The sequence below is a fragment of the Parasteatoda tepidariorum genome, chromosome 9, assembly GCF_043381705.1.
Source record: "Parasteatoda tepidariorum isolate YZ-2023 chromosome 9, CAS_Ptep_4.0, whole genome shotgun sequence".
NCBI lineage: Eukaryota > Metazoa > Arthropoda > Arachnida > Araneae > Theridiidae > Parasteatoda > Parasteatoda tepidariorum.
In genome coordinates this window covers 34,450,086-34,466,310 of record NC_092212.1, presented here as the reverse complement: position 1 = coordinate 34,466,310, position 16,225 = coordinate 34,450,086, and the positions used below count along the sequence as shown (strand labels likewise).

The following is a 16,225-nucleotide window of genomic DNA, read 5'->3' as shown; positions in this document are numbered from 1 at the left end:
GATAATTCAAACCAGTCTATAACATACTGAAATACTTCTTTCTTAGAAATTTGACATAACCCTGTGCTTTTTGCCTTTAACTATAACTTTTTTTTCTAGAACCTTTTGATACATTTTCATGGCTTATGATTTTACTAGTATGCATTCAAGGAGCAGCTTTAGCAATATTTCTCTTTGAATGGTTAAGTCCTTATGGATATGACATGAAAATGGCACCCCCAAGAGGTAAATCTTTATTTGAATTATTTATTTTTAAAAAAATATGAATAATATTTTTTAGAAATTTAACAAAAGTGTAAAAATATGAAAAATACTATAGACGTTTATATATTTTTTTTCCAAATGTTGGGAAGGAATTGAAATTTTTCATTTCAGTGAGAAGATACTAGAGATTTAGTATAATACATAAAATAAATCAAGATTATTTAAATATTAGTATCAATAAAAAAATATTTTTTCTTTGATAACATTTTCAACTAAGTGATCAAAATTAATTCTCTAGTTATATAATTTTGTTTAAGATGTTGTGAACCAAAGCATGCATGATGAAATCGTTTTTTTCTTCTTCTTTGTATTTTAATATTGTATTTTTTTCTAATAAAATATCAAAGTTTGGATATTATATTAAGTTTTACTAAATTTTAAGCAAGATATTAAAAAAATATTGTTCAGTTTCAAAATCCAATAGTTATATAAAATAACAATATCTATCATAAAATTGAATTCTTTAAAAAAAAAAGTTAAGGATGTCTAATGATAACTATTTCAGGAAACATTTTTAAAAATGCTCATTTTAAAATTACAGTAAACTAAGCAACTAAAATAATTTACTGCAAATACAAATCAGCTATGATAATTTTAATCCCTCATACTTTATTAATGATAGTATTTTTTAATTAATTAATTTAAATCTTAAGATATAATGTACCAAATATAATTCTAATATATTAGAAAAACATAACGCCAATGCAAAACTTAATATTTATGATGATAATATATAGTGTGTCAAAAAAGAAAAACGACCCACGCTGAATTACTTTTGAAATAATAATTTGATCGTCACGTTCTAGGACTCATTCTTAATGGTGGTCTCGAGGGGGTGAGCCCGGATATACTAATAAATTAGATCAGTGAATATTTTAAGTTACGAAATCAGACACAAAAATTTACATTCTCGGAACAAACATAAATCTTTTTTCAATGAATTCAAATTTTCGACTCCCAAAATATAAGGGGTAACCGCTAACAGAGAAATATCGTCCCCATAGTTTGGTCAAGAGAACGGTCCAAAGTTTGGATCTCTTAATGCTAATTCTACTTTTTACATATTTCACCATATCTCGAAAACTTTTTAAGCAAGGGAAGAAGTTTTGCCCACAATTATAAACTTTGTTTATCCAAAAATGATTCCATGTAAAAAACAAAATTTATATTTCTTAATTATTTTTTTATTTTATTTTACTTAAAAGAAAAAAAATATTTAAGCGATAGGTATACAATTTTTTACTTTAATGACTAATAAATGACTTTTTAATGACTTAATTCTTTAATGACTTAATAATTTTTTACTTAAATTTTAAAAATATGTAATTTTACGTGGCAAAATACAAAAAGTGAGCAAAATCAGTTATTCTACCAATTTCTTTCAAATTTTACATTTTAACATGAAAATTATATACTTTAAAATAACATAAAAAATTGTACACCATGCAATTCAAATTTTTTTCTACTATTATTTAAGAAAAAATTTTAAACATTTACTAAAATTTAGTTTTTGTATGGAATTATTTTTCGATAAGGGAATTGTCATAGTTGTGAGTAAAAACTTTTCAGTTCGCTTATAAAAATCTCGAGATTAAGCGAAATACGCAAAAGTAAAATTAACATTAAGGAGTCCAAACTTCGGATCGATCTTCTGACCGAACTATGGGACCATATTTTCCGTTAAGGAGCTACCCCGTAAATTTCGGGAGTCCAAATCCATTAAAAAAAGGTATTTTAATCAAAGAAAGTACATTTTTATCTCTGATTTCATAATTTAAAATATCGTCCAAGCTAAGTAATTAGTATATAAGAGGTCAAACCCTTAAGATTGAGTCTTAAAACGTGAAGATCCGATTACTGAATCATAAGTTATTTAAGGTTGCATGTTTTTGGTGCACTGTATATAAAATATAATTACTAATCCTCTATTTATGTTTTTATTTTCTCCTGTCTCATTAATGTAAGTATCTTGGTTAATGAAGTGCTGTATGTAATAAGATTCGTTTATTTACAATACTTTGCTCTTTTGCAAAATAATTTATTTTATTAAAAAACAATTTTTTTTTAAATAATTTAAATATAAATGTTTTTGAAATAATTTCCTTGACAGATATTTTTATGCTATTTTATGGATGGTTTCCTAACTGTAGCGTATTTGTTTAGAGCAAAAATGGTTAAATTTACGTTTCAGATACAGTTAGATCTACACGATTATTTAGACATTTAAATATAGATATTGAAGCCCTCTTCAACGACTACTGAAATATTTTTGAATTTTTTCTGATTTACTTGAAGTATTTTTGAAATATCTAATAAATATTTTTAGAAATTCATCTGAGGAATAAGGAAAAAATAATAACTCAAACATAACATCCCAGAAATATTTCAAAGATAACATCCCAGAAATATTTCCTTGATAATCAAAATGAAACCTTCATATAATTCCATTCCAAACATATGTCTGAAATTATAAATTAAATGTAACGCAAATACTCCCACAACAGCGAGATTTCGGTCAAGTCTCCTCCATTTCGAGGTCAACGGCTTAATGACCACTAACTAAATAATTTTTTAAATTTAATTTATGTAAAAAGTAATTTCAACGCTGGTTGTTCACAGATTTTAAATGAATTTTTAACAGGTTTACAATTTTATTGTTCAGAAGGATGCAAAAATTAACGCAAGTCGCAAATTTTCTTTTTGTATGTTACGAACTATATCCAACTTAAAATATATTAGCAATAATAACAGTTTATAACATTTTATTGGATAGATGTTGTTCGGAAATAGCACGTATTTAAAAAAAATCAAATGGCAGATTTTATCAACATTGACTTATTATTATTTTAGCACGTTTTACGCTATTTCTAACAATGTTTTCACTGCATTGTTATTTAGATATAGAAGTAAATTTTCACGAATGATTTTTTTAATTATTTATTTTCGATCAAATTTAAAGCACTGAACACACACATGTCTTTAATATAATAGCATTTTTCAACCTTTATCTCTAGCACTTATTTTTTCAGCACTATCCTCCTTCAATTTTGTTTTCTTTCTTTACTTTATTTCCTTTCAACCATGATTATCATTTATTTCTCTGTTACTTGCATTCTTCTTTGCTCTTCGGATAACAGAAGATGAGAATGGACCAGGTATGTTTTTGGTGCTTACGAATAAATGTGTGCTTTTTTGGCAGATTTTTTGGCTGCTTTATGATTTGCTTTTGTAACAAACCGCATTGCATGGTTGTAACAGGAATCTGTCATGAATGTGTTTATGTGTGTAGTGAATATGGGAAAATTAAAAAGAAATCTTAAAAAAGACTAAAGCACTACTCATATAGATGTTTTAACTTAGGTATCGCAATAAAAGATTAAGTTATGTAGCTGTTTTATATTTTAAACGTCCATGAAATAACGGAGGGTTTTTTGCATTTGATATAACAATTTTCGGTTATAAATATCACTTTAATTTTATAAGCAATTTAAAATAACTTGTATTACATTATATTTTAGTTTAATATTTTAATACAATATGTATTACATTCATAAAAGTAATGGATTTTAAATAAGCTCTTTTAATTAAATTTATCTATACCTCTTTAGCCAAAATAAAAAAGCAATTTGACGATGTAAAAAGCAATTACATACTGTTTTTAACTTCATTTCATTTATCTATAGTATTAAAATTATAACAACATTTTATTTTGCCCACTACCGTTTATTTTCGATCAAAGATTATCTTGTGTTTTTAGTTCCTCTTGAAAATAATTGTTCACGAAAATTTTGAAATGAAAATATTCCTTCTATTAATAACAAAAAACCTGTTTTTACGGTCTTTTTCCTTACGATCTTAGAGGTAAAATTAAAACAAATTTTCTTCTGAAACAAAATATTAAACCGCTTTTGTTAGTAATTAGTATGCTTTGTTCAGTAGAGCAAAATAAGCTTTGACGCTCTTTTGTTTCATAGAAATGTATTGCTACATTTAGGCTATTGCTATTCTAACAAAAAAAGAAGTGTTTGTGAACGTATTAGTTGATGTTTATATTTTTGTTCATAAGTTCGTCTTATATTGTTCATTGTTATTAATGCCACAGGTATTATCTAATCTTTTTTGGTGACTTAAATAAGGAAGGTTGCTTAAGTGGTTTTAACGCCTATTTTTATTACAAATTGAAAATATGGCAAGAGTATAAAAATGCTTTTAATGTACAGTTTTCACATCAGTTTTGATTTGTATTCACTAAATATAAAACCATATCCAACTAAAAGATGTCAGTTTTGAAATCAGTTATTTTAAAGGTCTAGGATTTTGAATATTTATTTTCTATGTCTCGGTTCCATAAGAACTGGATTTATTTTAAATGAAAAACATCATCCACCTTCAAACCTAAAGTAAGAGCAACATTTTTCTCTGATTTGAACTGAATGAAAATACCATAGATAAAAATAAATATATTCTATAGGTAATCCTTCACACGAAGTATGTTTTACTGCATTTCATATTTAACAATTTCATTTCTTACTAACTTTTCTGTTTTTCTTAAAATAGTTTTATAAATCTATTCATTTACAGGAGAGAGTTTTTCAAAATATAAATTTATAAAAAGTATTTCTGAATCATTTAAACTTTGTAATATTTTATCATCATAAACTTTGTAATATTTCATTGTGTTTAACTCTGTCCTTTGAAGATCAAATTATCATGTAATATATCAATAATAAATCAAAACTATAATACAAATCAGGTTAAGAAGATAAGCTTTTAGGATTTAAAAAAAAATTATTTTCGAGTAAATAGAAAGAAAATAAGCATATCTTATGTAATTTGAATTAATTCGTACAGGATATGCTACAGAGATTGAATTCAAAAGTAAAAATCTCGAAAGTAAAGGATTATGTAGGAAAAAATAGGATGATGAGTATGTTTATTGTGAAAGTTGTAAAAATTATGTACATAATTGTTTGAATCTAGTTACATAAGTTGCCAAAAAGGTGGTGTTGTGAGATATGCATAACCAGAGAAATCAAAGAAATTGTCATACCGGATAGTGAGGTAGGTTTAAACCATGTATTCAATTGAACAAAGTATGTTTCTGGAACTGGAATAACACAGGTTAGATTAATGTCTTATGACATTTGCATTCTTCAAAAAAAGTCGAATAATGAATAACATTTTTAAAATACTGTCGAATATTGTATAAAATTTTAACAGCTTTCACAATTAAATAAAACTGTTTGTTTCATTCTGTCTTCCTTTTTTCCCCAGCTTTAATTTTCAAATCAGTCTATATTTTGCTGTGCACCTCATAAATACAATTAATATTGATTACTGCATTCACTTAAATACACCCCATGTCAAATTTTGCCAAATATTTTCCTCAAACATTAAAATAACCACAGGATGGGTTGATCTATAACTTCAACTAGATTTTTATTATGAAATTTATTTCTAGTTTAAACTATAAAGTACTTACAGTTTTCATGAAATTTTGGAAAATTAAATCTTCAGTGTAAGCAAATTAAGGTTTTAACAATAAACTAAATCTTTAGAGTATGCCCTAAATTCGATTCTCTTAGATTTTCACTAAAGATTCGATCGCCACAAAACTACATCAAATTTGATCTTTTATGAAAAAAAATCTATACATTTTAATAGCGATTTAAGCTTAGAAAATTAATTTTCTACATCGAGTCTCCATCTGTAGAGAACAAGACATAGATCTTGTGTAAAATACGATTTATTGCTTTAATTTCAAACGTATGAAATATTGTTTAATTACGAATAATTGGCTGTTTTTATTTGTGCTACTTGTTCAGGAGTATCTAAATGTTACTAAAATTATTAATACCATCTCTTCACATGATTCAAATAAAACTGAAGAAAATGTGTAAACACAGATTATTTAATCGCAAATAACTGTAAAGTTTTTAATTTCAGAACACAAGTTTTCATTGTTTCGGACATACTGGCTAGTCTGGGCTATTTTATTCGGAGCTGCTGTTAATGTCGATTGCCCTAGGGGATACACGGCAAGATTTATGTCAAGTGTTTGGGCAATGTTTGCTGTTGTATTTCTTGCCATTTATACTGCCAATTTGGCTGCCTTTATGATAACCAGAGAAGAGTATTATGACTTAACAGGGATCGACGATAAGAGGGTAAGTATTTTTTTAGTGCTGCAAAAGTCTATAGCTGTCAGTTTTCTCTCATTTTAGGACATAGTGTTCTTAGTTTAAGTCGTAGGCTGCCTATGTTCTCAATAATTGAGAAATAAATCATAAACTTTTGAAAACATGCAAAATATGTTTCAAATTTTGCCAGCATTCTGGAAGCTTTTAAAAAGTTCTTTTGAAAAAAAATTTATCTGGAAAAAAGCGTGAATTGTTGCCACATAAAGCAAGTCATACATAAGAAAAAAGCATCTTTTTCATAAAGCATGTCAAAGGAATGCATGCTGAAGAATTTTGAAGTAACTCACCAAAACTCAAGGCTTCCACTTACAAAGCATCTCATCACATGTTGGTGCCCCTGATAATGAAGAATTTTCCTTATGCTCACTTGTTATTTGTTATATCTCCCATTCTTTTTAAAACCATGCAATTGACGAGATATTACTGTGTATATTAAGTTTAATATCTGAAGCATGGTGGCAGTAAAATAAATTGAAATGTATGCCATATTTCAGCTTGCCAATCCTCGTCTCATCGAGCCCCCATTCCGTTATGGAACAATTCCTTATGGTAACACTGAGGCTATCATCAAAAAGAATAAACCCCACCTTTTTACATGGATGAGAAAGTTCAACAGAACAACTGTTTTAAAAGGAGTGGCAGCAGTTAAGAAAGGGTAAGTATTTCATTAAGTTCCTGATCATGCCAGGTATTATATTTAATGAAAGTCAGTTTTAACTATTAATTCAATTACATACAGAATAAATCAGAAACACACATTTGTTTGAAGAAACTGTTAAAGTGTATGAAGTAGAGGAATGAGGAGTGTCTCACATAGCGATCAAATTTAATACAGCGTGCACACCACTATAATATTCGTCCTCATACTGAAACCACATGACTGTAGGGCGAAAAAAGAGTAGAGTATTTTCAACATTCCGCGTCTCCATGTTATTTCAATGGGAGAAAATTTACGCTGGGATATTAATGCCAGAAATCTTGACACACGGTACTTTATTGTGTCTCATTTGGTTGCACAGAAATATTTGTTAAAGAAGAATTTTATACATTTCACTGGTAAGTTAATTTTACACTTTTTGGAAATACAATTGTTTTACTTATTATCTAAATGAACTTCTTTTAAAGTTCTTCTCTTCCTTAAGACATTATATTTATCCCGATTATTCCATTTTATTAATTTTAAAACCCAAACTATAGCTTTTAAATCTATATTATCAGCAATACAACTGAATAAGTACACAAGAAAACCATAATATCATGATACATAAGATCATGACATCATGGTTTTAAAATGGCTATGGTATGGCTATGAAATTATTCATTATTAATACATAAGTATTTTTAAATATCATGCTAAAATGCAGTAGCAAAAGTTTGGCGACTTTGTTGTTTCTTGCCTAGTTTGTTTATTTATGTTGTATAATTTTTCTCTCTAATATTTTTGGAAGAAAAATAACTATTCTTTCACTTATTTTAAGAAGCTTGCTTTGGGTTAGTTCAGTTTATAACACACAATTGCTCATGCTAATGAAGGGTTTAGAAAGATTAATACAAAACAATTTGATAAACAGATTAAAGATTTTTATAACAAATTATTAGTAAATTATCATCATATCTTTTTTAATTGAAATGGGTTTCGCAAAATTTAGCAAAAATGTGTCAAAATAGCCTTGAGAATTATATAGTATATCTTCTTAATACCTGTTATTGAAGCCTTTGCATAACAAAACTATATGTCCCCATTAAAGATTGTAAACAATGCTTTTGCAAATAGTGTCAATTTTGTATCGATCAGGGTGGGCGTGGAAACCTGAACTTTGCTTTACATTATTAATCTTGCAATAAATCTAAAATTACACTTCGTATAAATATCACAACTTACAGAAAAAGAATTTTGAAATTATTGGTATTAAAATAAATAAAAAACGTTTGTTAACTCTTCTATTCTTATTGGTTAATACAAATTTTGAATGGGTTGAAAATAAATCATTTATAATAACTTTCATCACAATTTCTCAAAATTTTCAAAATCAAATCTGGGTCTATAGAAACCATTTTCATAAAATTAATGCAGCATTGTTCACAATTTTGTCCTATCCCAATATTTTGCATGACATCGCATCAAGAGTTGAAAAAATTGTTGCACAATGGTAAGTTTTGGAAAGCAAAACGAGTGTAAAATACTAAATTGAAAACAGATTTGCAGATTTTAGTTATGAAACTTCGTCTAATTAAATAAAAGTAGTAAAGTAATTAATTTTAATACTATAATTTTATTTTCATTGTTTTTTAAATTTTTTTCAACAGACTATTCTCTTTTAATTTAATTACTATAAACTTATTTCCTATTTTAAGCAGATTTTCTGAACAAGTTTGGTAGATGCTTGGGTCCAGTAAATTTTGATTAATTAAAAGTCAAAGGATTTTTTTTTATAGAAATAAATGTCAAAAGCAAATGCAAACTAATATGAAAAACCAGATTGAAAATTCCAGGAAATACAAATAAAACATAAGAAAGTAAAAAATATAACAAAATACATTGAAGAAGGAATGCACTAACAAACATGAATTTTATAACAACTAAGTCACCCTGATATAGCTGATATTTTTTTATATTGTTTTTAGGGATCTGGATGCGTTTATATACGATGCTACCGTGCTTGAATATTTAGCAGGTCAAGATAATGAATGTCGATTGTTGACTGTTGGAAGCTGGTATGCCATGACTGGTTATGGATTCGCCCTTTCAAAAAATTCAAAATACCTTAATATGTTCAACAAAGCTATGATTCAGTATAGAGAGAACGGTAAATTTTTATTTTATTCTCATGGTTGTTATTAAAAAAGAGAGAAAAATTTGATAACATAACATATCTTGCTTACCGATGAAATATTTTAGTTGAGATTAACGAACACTTAGGCCATAATGACCCCTCTCGTTTTTTTATTGCTATATAATTAAGCGATAACTCACTAAAATTATTTTGAGTATAAGGATTTTCTATAATTTAATTCAATTTAAGAGCCTATTCAATCATTCATGTACTAACCTTACAAAAAATTATATGAAAAACCTTAGGCCTAGAATGACAGGAAAGACCAGAGTGGCCCATTAGTTATAATGGTAGGTATCCAAAACCTCCAGGTAGATTTGAATATAAAGTACCCTTTAGTAGGTATAAAGTACCCAAGTCTAATTTAAGAAAGAATATTTCTGAATATCCTTAATTATTATTCATATGGAAAAGGAAACTCAATTATCTAACTAACTAATGTATAAGTATTATGGAAAAGTCAGCGTCCCGTTATTTAAATATTTTCGTTAATCAAATCGAATAAAATAACATAGAATTTTTAAGGCCAAGGCCCTAATATATTTCTTATTAAATTTATCATGAATAAATTTGTGATTTTGGATGTTTAATTGATCTATACTCAAACAATCTTGGAAGGACCAGACTGACTCTGTCAGTCTGTCTAGGTTTTCAGAAAGTTCTATCTTCCCAGTTTTATATTATTGATGGAAAAGATTTCGAAAGTTCATTTAAAGTTAAGAAGAATATCACTCATATCTTTGAATTGCAATGCACTAAAATATTTCCATGCGATACATGTCACCTTCATTACGTAACTGATAATTATTTATTTTCTGTTATTTATAGTCTAATTATTTGTTTTAATATTTATTCGCTAATCGCTATTTGTATTATATCGCTATTCGCTTCACATTTTTATTGTTTCAAACATTGCAAAAATATTTATTTATTGTTACACATACATATGCAGACTTATGAGCTCATTACAAAGATAGCTTATAAGTCATTGGTTAATGGAAGAACATATAGCAGAAGTTAGAAAAAGACATCACAAAGTTATATCGGGATTCTAGCCAACTACATCCATGGTACAGAGCGTTTGGCGAATCAACAAGACCGCTCGCCTAGCCCCAGCAGAAAATTGTATTAGCTATGTTTTACTTATAATTTAATGCAACTTTTTTGTAGAGGTATACAGAATTTAAATAAATATGTATATTCTTGCGGAACAAAATAAATTGATTTTGGTTGACAACTAGTATTGAAAATAAAGTTCGAAAGACGTGATCCAAGACATTACCTAATTTTTATTTATTTATAGTTTGAAGTCTCAATAAAAATATTCGTTCTCAGCAAAAGAGTACCGACACTTTGGGTGTATCTTCCGTAAAATCCGAATTTTTTGTAATATATTCAACCGTCATTTTTACAGTAACATTTATTTAATTAGACTGATTCAGTGATTTATGGTATTTATCACTGTAAAAATTATGGTATATCAGATTTTTTTTGTTCCATAACATGTTCGGTAAAAATTGAGTTTATGGTAAGAAGTGCCGGTTCTTTTTATCCTAATTTAATCCGAAATTTTTTACAGTGTATTTAGGGCAGGTCAAATGTAAGAAAATGGTAGAAGCAAGATATTGAAGTACGAAATATCATTTTGATAAACAATGTTTCGTTATGAAATGTCGTTTTAAAGTATGCAAACGAAAAACACTTTGCGGGTTTGCAGCGAATAATTTATTTTTATTTACATAAATGTTGTAAATTTAATTTCATTGTATCCACGAATAATTGCACTTAATTTTATCCGCTTTTAACAATTCGATCTAACTAAATGAAAATGACATTTTTAAATTTTGTATTATTAGGTGATCTCGAGAGATTACAGCGCTTCTGGTTGCAAGGAGCTTGCAAGCCAAAACACAAAAAGAGGAATGTTAGCAAACCACTCGACGTAAACCAGTTTATGAGTGCGTTCCTCTTACTCGGATGTGGAGTTCTGTTCACAATAATGGTATTATTACTGGAACATATTTATTTCAAGTATATTCGTAAACATCTAGAAAAGACAGACAAAGGAGGTTTTCTGACGCTTATTAGTCTGGTAAGTCATTAAAACATATACTTGTTCTGAAAAATTAAGAAATAATTAACTCTAAGCATTTATTCTTATTTTACAAAAAAAAAAATTCTCTATCTCTAAAAATATAAAAGTTACTCATACATATTCGCTATAAATGTAATTATGAGTTATGCACAAATAAGAAACTATAAATGTATAAGTGAAAAGAATAACTCAAGTGTTAGCAAATATTCTTATAAATAACGTTTTCTAAGTTATTTTCTCTTTATTTGTATCTTGTGCATATGTAATATTAAGTTTCGTAATTGTTAGTTATTAACTGCATTCATCAATACATGCGCATTTTGACCTTCATAAAGCAGTTTTTTTGCGCATCTGTGCGGAGGAAAGAAGTATGGTAAGAACTACCAGAATATGATAAAATGGATTGTATATGATAATAACTATGATAACCCCAAAAAGCTCGGTAATTTTTTTGAAGAGCTTTGGTTATATATAAAATACATACATATATATATAACNATATATATATATATAAAATTTGATAGAAAATTTTTTAATTTTATAATGTTATCTTGATACCTTTGTGATTTGCATAAAAACCATTTATTTGTTTAAATTTAATTTTCAGTTTTTATTTTTTATTTTTTATTAAATGTGTGGTAATAATAACTATAATTTTGAAAACCAAACTTTCCGGTAAGCCTTTTTATACGAACAGAAAAAGTACCAATTGAATGGTTTAAATACTGGATATTTTTGTTTTTAATAATCAAAATAGTTTTTTTTATTAGAATGTCATTACAAAACAATACTATAATGCGGTAAGTTTATCAGATTTTTTTCGACACATGCTTTACAATATTCATAATTTAAAGAGCTGGTTGCATTCGTCATTTTGGGTTATATGTATAAAAAAATTCATATTCGTTTTCTTGGAGTATTATGTTCCTAAACTCTTTTTAACCATACAACATCAGTAAGCAGTTAATACGTTTTAAAAAAGATGAAGTTTCATAAATGCCTTGATTGAAGGATTATTAGAATTTTTTCCAGACAATTTATGAACAAGACGCTTGAATTACTGTACATTTGCCTGTTTTTAACTACGCTTTCAATATTGTTTATACTGATAGAAACTGATTCAGAGGAAATAGGTAATGATAAAAAGAAACTCTTAAACCAGACAAACGTGCAATATTTTTTTCTTAGTTTACTGAAGGGCTAAAACTTTACCTAATTATTGCAAGAACTGGGATTTATATTGGCATAATTTTTTTTGTGAACATTCCATCCTTTTATATTACCCGATTTGAGTATCCTGCAACCTTGTAATCAACCCTTTAAAAAAATTCGGATCAAATTATGATGTGAAGAACAGGCACTTTGGGTGCATATGCCATGAAATCCATTTCAATCGTAAAAAATTAAAAAGTAATTTTTAGTGTAAAACTAATTTAGTTAGAGTTTTTCAGTGATTTTACGGTAATTATTAGTGTAAGAATTATGGTATAGCTGTTTTTTTTTGTCCCATAACATGTTCTGGTAAAAATGCATTTTACGAAAAAAAATAGTGCGTGGAGTCCCTCCGCGCGGAAGAAGTTAAACTTCGCAACCTGCGACGTTAATTGTAGAAGAATCAGCAGTCGTAGAAGGATCACTAGTTCTATTCAACGACTCTTTTTCCTGCTCCGCTCGCTTCCGTGCTCTGTAATCACGGTAATATTGTGCATTTTTCCCTCGTGGACCTCTTGAACCAGTGGAAGTGCTTGTGGTTGCCTCATCGTCTCGCCCTGGAAAATGTATTTGTATTAATAATGTATGTGAATGCGTCATAATGTAATTTCAGAAGAGAAAACCTAACAATCAATTGATATTCACAAGAGACGTACCTTGACATAACCTTAAATCCGTCGCATTGTCCGTGGGATTGTTTTCACTCATTTTTTACAATTGTTATCCACTAAATTTGAAAATAAAAAATACTACCCTATTAAATTATATGTGTATCAAAACAAACTAAAAAAATATCTATAGAAAAACAATACTTTTATGACTTTTATTATTTTTATGCTAGTGAGAACCAGAACAATATGGAAATGAATGAGTCTGAAAAATATATCTTTTTTCAGAGTATGGGAAAGTCTTTATCATTTCGTGGAGCAGTGCAAGAAGCTACAGATATGATTGTCCACCATAAATGTAAAAATCCCATTTGTGATACAACATTGAGGAAAACTCGACGTGATCTCTATATGGCAAAATTGAAAATTCAAGAACTTCAGGCAAAAAATAATATGCTCGGAATTACTGTTGTATCATCAAATAACGAGTAAGTTGGCTTGCAGTTTTGTTTAAATTTTCTACTTTCTTAGCAAAACATATTTTCGTAAAATGTAATATAAATAAATACTTAATACTAAATAAATGATGCTTAATAGTAAATAAATACTTAAATAAACAAAAAACGTTATTGATATTTTAAAAAAGTACATCTCGAGCATAAATAATAATAACGAGAAAGTATACTTGAGTATTAATTAACTATTACTTTTAGATAAATTTAAAATTTGACATTTATTGCAAAATTTAATTTCATTTTGAATTGAATTCAAATAAAAAGTAAATGCTTATGCTAACAAAAATTACTTTCTGAAGTACATTCCAAAAATTGCAAGTTCTTTCAGATTAGTTTAAATTTCTGAGATTCATTGCTAAACTTACTTACTTCAGAATGTAATACATGTAAGCGTACTATAAATAAAATGGTAAATAAATGGTGTAAGAAAAAAACACTTTTTAAAGTAAACTCCGACAAGAACGAGTACTTGCAGATTAACTTTCATTTCCGAAACTCATTGAGAAACTTTATTTCATTTAGAATGTAATGTGCAAACTCAACGTAAATAAATTAGTAAATTAATATAATTGCAATTACAGAGTACTTAAAACGATATAGAAGGAAAAAAAAACATCTCATTTCTTGTAAATTAGTAAGACTATATATTCGATTCTTGAAAATTATCTTTATACAACGCTTAGTTATTTAAATATTAAACTTCGTATTATTTTTTTATTTAACTTATTTTTAATTTTTCAAAGTTAAAAAAGATGTAACAATGTGCCTAGATTACAGCGTAATTACAATGTAATAGCGTGTAATCCAGTGTTTCTGAAACTACAGTTTTTGCTCTTAACTGGGGTACCGTAGCAAATTCGTCTGCTTTCTGGAAACTTGTATTCAATTTTCTTTCAAGAGAGTTCAAGGCAGAATTTCTTATTTTTTTTTTATTCTTTTATTTTTGTTAATAGAGCAATGTCGGGAAATCTTTATATATGCTTATATAGGCTTTTATAACGCCTTTTGTTGTTTGCGTCCGTCGTACTATATCTGCACAATGGGCTATTGGTGATGGTCTGGGAACATCCCTGAGGATGATTCGGAGACATTCCATCACAATTTTGATCCTCTTCAGAGGGGGTGGCTTCCCTTCTTCAGTAAACCCCACATCCTGTGCGCAAAGTCGAGCACTTCACGGTAGAACAGTTTAGCAAGGACCTATACTTCACATCCACGATTCCTTTACGGGTAGATAAAATTGCTTTCAATTCCCTTTAACCTGGATGGTTACGTGTCTTTGAAATGAGTATGAGCATGTGGTTTATCTGAAACACAACCTATTTTCCATAGTTAAATCCTTCTAACTCCTGCTTAATCCTCTAAAAATAATTGAATGTTTTGAATGGAATGTTCTGTAGGGATATTCAGTTTAATGCAAAACTTTTAATTACGCATCACATATTTTCTTAATTGAATAAGGAATCACCTTTATATAATAATAATAAATGTTATTTGAAGTTATAGAATGCTATTGCCTCAGGTTTCCTCTCTTTTTCCCTTTTCAATCATATCATAATTGTGCATTAATTGAGGAAAAATGACGCATTACCCATATGAGGGTGAAACTCATATAGCAGCTATAATCCCAAAAAAGACAACTCTTTTGTATCAAAAGAAGTTGATAATTTTTTTTAAATAATATGTAGACGATATATTATTAAATGCGATAATATGTGAGCGTTTTTAACTAGACTCCTAGCTTAGACTCTAGATTACAAAATCATAATCAATCTTTTTTTATTCTTTTTTTATCTTTGTGAATGTTTTACAGTAAACTTGTATGTATTATTAAATATCGAATTTTTTTCATTCGAATATAGATTCAACTCCTCTGTTCCTCTCAAAACAAGAGATATGACAAGAAATATGATTATTTGTAATGAATCTCAACCCGGTTATAAAACCCATCCACTTCATTCCTACGGCCCACATTTCATCAAAACAAGTACTACGCCAGCTCACGTTGCAGAGATAGAAACTGTATTATGATAACATAATCAAGAAAAAAAATCATAATAAAGATAATTACTACAGCAAATCAGCACCCAATCGAAAACTGCGAAGATTTCTGGTTTTGAAACAATCAAAATGGTGATGATTCAATCAAAGTAAAAATTGTATCAGTATTGGATGAAAAGCCTTGATCGCATCAAAAAATCTGGGTGATCATTAAATATCGTTTTTTGATTCCTCTGTGTCTCTCACCTGAATTCATATGCTCAAAAAGAAAATTATTAGCAAACTTCTAATGTGTTCCTTAGGAATTAGTTAGAATGGTCTGTGAGTAAGTGTATTGACTATTTGAAAATAATACTGGATGATACTTTTTGTATGTTTTTGAGAAATCGCTAATAATGATAATGAACTTATTAAAAATGGAAGATCGAAAATCTTGAATGTTGCAGGGAAGAAATATAATCCCTCACTTATACGAGGTTGAAAAGCATTATAACGT

The 16,225-nt window shown here is 28.0% G+C and overlaps 1 protein-coding gene across 1 annotated transcript in view; it reads left to right on the top strand.

Moving 5' to 3' along the window:
* Positions 1-16,001, top strand: part of LOC107454446 (glutamate receptor ionotropic, NMDA 2B-like) — a 150,348-nt gene extending 134,347 nt beyond the window's left edge. The window contains exons 10-17 of the mRNA XM_071184913.1: positions 100-225; positions 3,402-3,419; positions 6,211-6,431; positions 6,959-7,119; positions 9,090-9,271; positions 11,155-11,390; positions 13,502-13,701; positions 15,591-16,001. Coding sequence (XP_071041014.1) covers positions 100-225; positions 3,402-3,419; positions 6,211-6,431; positions 6,959-7,119; positions 9,090-9,271; positions 11,155-11,390; positions 13,502-13,701; positions 15,591-15,759 — 1,313 coding nt within the window. The 3' untranslated portion in view covers positions 15,760-16,001. The remainder of the gene's footprint in view (positions 1-99; positions 226-3,401; positions 3,420-6,210; positions 6,432-6,958; positions 7,120-9,089; positions 9,272-11,154; positions 11,391-13,501; positions 13,702-15,590) is intronic.
* The last annotated feature ends 224 nt before the right edge of the window (positions 16,002-16,225 follow it).